This window comes from Octopus bimaculoides, chromosome 27 (genome assembly GCF_001194135.2).
Source record: "Octopus bimaculoides isolate UCB-OBI-ISO-001 chromosome 27, ASM119413v2, whole genome shotgun sequence".
Taxonomy (NCBI): Eukaryota; Metazoa; Mollusca; class Cephalopoda; order Octopoda; family Octopodidae; genus Octopus; species Octopus bimaculoides.
The window spans coordinates 19925181-19927710 of record NC_069007.1 but is presented as its reverse complement, the minus strand read 5'-3'; the positions used below and the strand labels follow the sequence as shown (position 1 = coordinate 19927710).

Genomic DNA, 2530 nt, shown 5'->3' with positions numbered 1-2530 from the left:
CGCCACCGCCGTCTCCTCCACGACCACCACCACTTCTACTTAATCCCCCGACTCCTTCACCCACCCCCCATCCCGTCTGATAAAAGCCAATGGCTATTCTTTTGACCTGTCACCCAGGTACGACTATTTCTGGTTCTCTTATCCAAGAATAATAAACAAAGAATCGTTTGTGGTTTTTCGGAGAAGTGGTCGCGGGTGGGATATGGGAAAAGTTGTTGTGGGGTAGAAGCAGAGGAGAAAAGGGGTTGTTTGTGGCGTGAGTTAGGTGTGGCGTTATGGGTCAAGGGTTAAGGAGGGGGTGGTCGGAGAGGGCGATGGAAAGATGCTGCGTTGGTGATATATTTGGACAATTGTAAAGAAGTGATGGAAGAAGTCGTAGAAGATAAAGTCAGAGATGGAGAGAAGAGGAAAGGAGGAGGAAGAGGAGAAGAAGAAGAAGAATGAGACGAAGAAGAGGAAGTGAAAGAAGAATACGAAGAAAGACGGAAGAAAGAGAAGACAGAAGTGAAGATAATAATAATAATAATAATAATAATAATAATAATCAATTCGTTTTATTGGCCACAAGGGCTAATATCAATTAAAAACATGTAAGGACAAAGACAGGACGAAGGTTACGGAAGGTTTTGTCCGAAAAGGTAGAAAAACGTTCGTGTAAACAGAGGAAGAAAACGGAGAAAGATATAATAAATAAATAGATAAATAAATAAATAAATAGAACTCCCAAAGGGGGAGGCACTTCGAAAAATAATAATAAGAAGAAGAGGAAAGTTCGACGAAGAAGAAAGAACGACGACGACGAAAAGGAAGTGAAAGAAAAAGTCGAAATGAAAAGAAAAGCAAGAGAAGAGAGAAGAAAAGTGCGAAGAGAAACAAGAATAATAAGAAAGAAGTAACGCAGGAGAAAAGGAAGAAAGATAAAAGGAAGAAGAATGAAAGAAAATATGAAAGAATGAAAACCGATAAAGTGAAGGAGACAGCCCGAAAGACTAAATTTGTGGCAACAACAACAGAAATTGTAAAAGTTGTGGTTTTGTTAAAGAGAGAGAAGAAAAAAGGAACGAAAAAGTTTTAGATTTGTAAATGACTTGCCTCGACCGGATCTTCCAACAAAACGTAGATCGCTAAATTTGGCCACCTGATTTTTCATGTATGCAACGGAGTTTCGAAGTTCTGCGCAAAAGTTTTCATCGTTGCCGGCAGCAATGGTCACTTTGGTACCGTCCTTGACCTCGCCGAGAGCAACGACTTTAAAAGCGACTGGAAGAGTCTTGTTGGATCGCCAGTGGGCCGGTAAGATAGAACATACAAAGTTCGGACTCCCAGTACCGACCAGTTCGCCTGGGTGGTCACCGAGAACGCTGCTGTGGTCAGCTCCTAACATCATGTCAACTCCCGACATAATAGGATCTGAGGAGAACGGCGGCAAACCGTTTAGGTCCGCTGGTAAATGCATGTGGAAGGGACAAAAACAATTAGAAGAACTCTTTTCTTAATTCTTCTCTTTCCTGTTGTTTGTATAACTAACAGCGATGAATTTGCGTAGACATATATGTATGTTTATATAAATATCATTATATATTGTATACATTTAAATATACGTGTTTGGTGCTCGTGCGTGTATGTATAAATATATAAATGTACAAAGACGTGTATATGTGTGGATGGGTTGGTGGGTGTATACGGATATATGTAAGCGTTTGTACGTGTACTTAGCGAGGGTCAAAACGTGTTGTGTATATAATATACTATTACACACACGCACTTTCCACTCACAGTTACTCATGTATAATACGTATATAAAACCATATTATATATACATGTGTATATACGTATAGACACCCCTATTTAAATACTTATACATAATTAATACATATATACATGTACGTATATATGTGTGTGTGTACTTAGAGAAAAATAAAAGCGTGTGTGTGTGTGCATATATATATATATATATATAAATAAATGTATTATAACTTACACATATACACACTAACACTCATACACACAGCAATCACGTTAACTAATGTATATATATATATATATATATATATTTATAATCTTAACACATACATAAACATACACAAACACACACGTATATATATATACAATTAAACATATTTGCAAGTGCGTGAATGTAGCTTCGTACGTATGACCATAAACATATATATATATATATATATATATATATGTATATATATATATATATATAATTACAGTATAGACTGTAGTAGAATAGTGGTGTATATGTATGTGTGTGTATGTGCTGTGGTTGTTATATCATTTAACAGACAGACACAAAATAAATATTTCGATATCCAACGTGAGATATAATATTTATATATATATATATATATAAACCAATTTCTTTTTCGTTATAATATTGAGTGTTTATCCCTCTCGTTTGTCGTATGAATTTGTTCAAAGGATTCGTGTACCCTCAGAAATATATATATATATACATATATATATGTACGTATATATATATATATATATATATGTTTGTATGTATGTATACGGTTAGTTAATT

The 2530-nt window shown here is 35.4% G+C and overlaps 1 protein-coding gene across 1 annotated transcript in view; it reads right to left on the bottom strand.

Moving 5' to 3' along the window:
• Window positions 1–2524, bottom strand: part of LOC106871471 (uncharacterized) — a gene marked incomplete at its 3' end in the record, with an annotated part of 43857 nt that extends 41333 nt beyond the window's left edge. Inside the window, exon 1 of the mRNA XM_052977153.1 lies at window positions 1093–2524. Coding sequence (XP_052833113.1) covers window positions 1093–1456 — 364 coding nt within the window. The remainder of the gene's footprint in view (window positions 1–1092) is intronic.
• Between the last annotated feature and the right edge of the window lie 6 nt (window positions 2525–2530).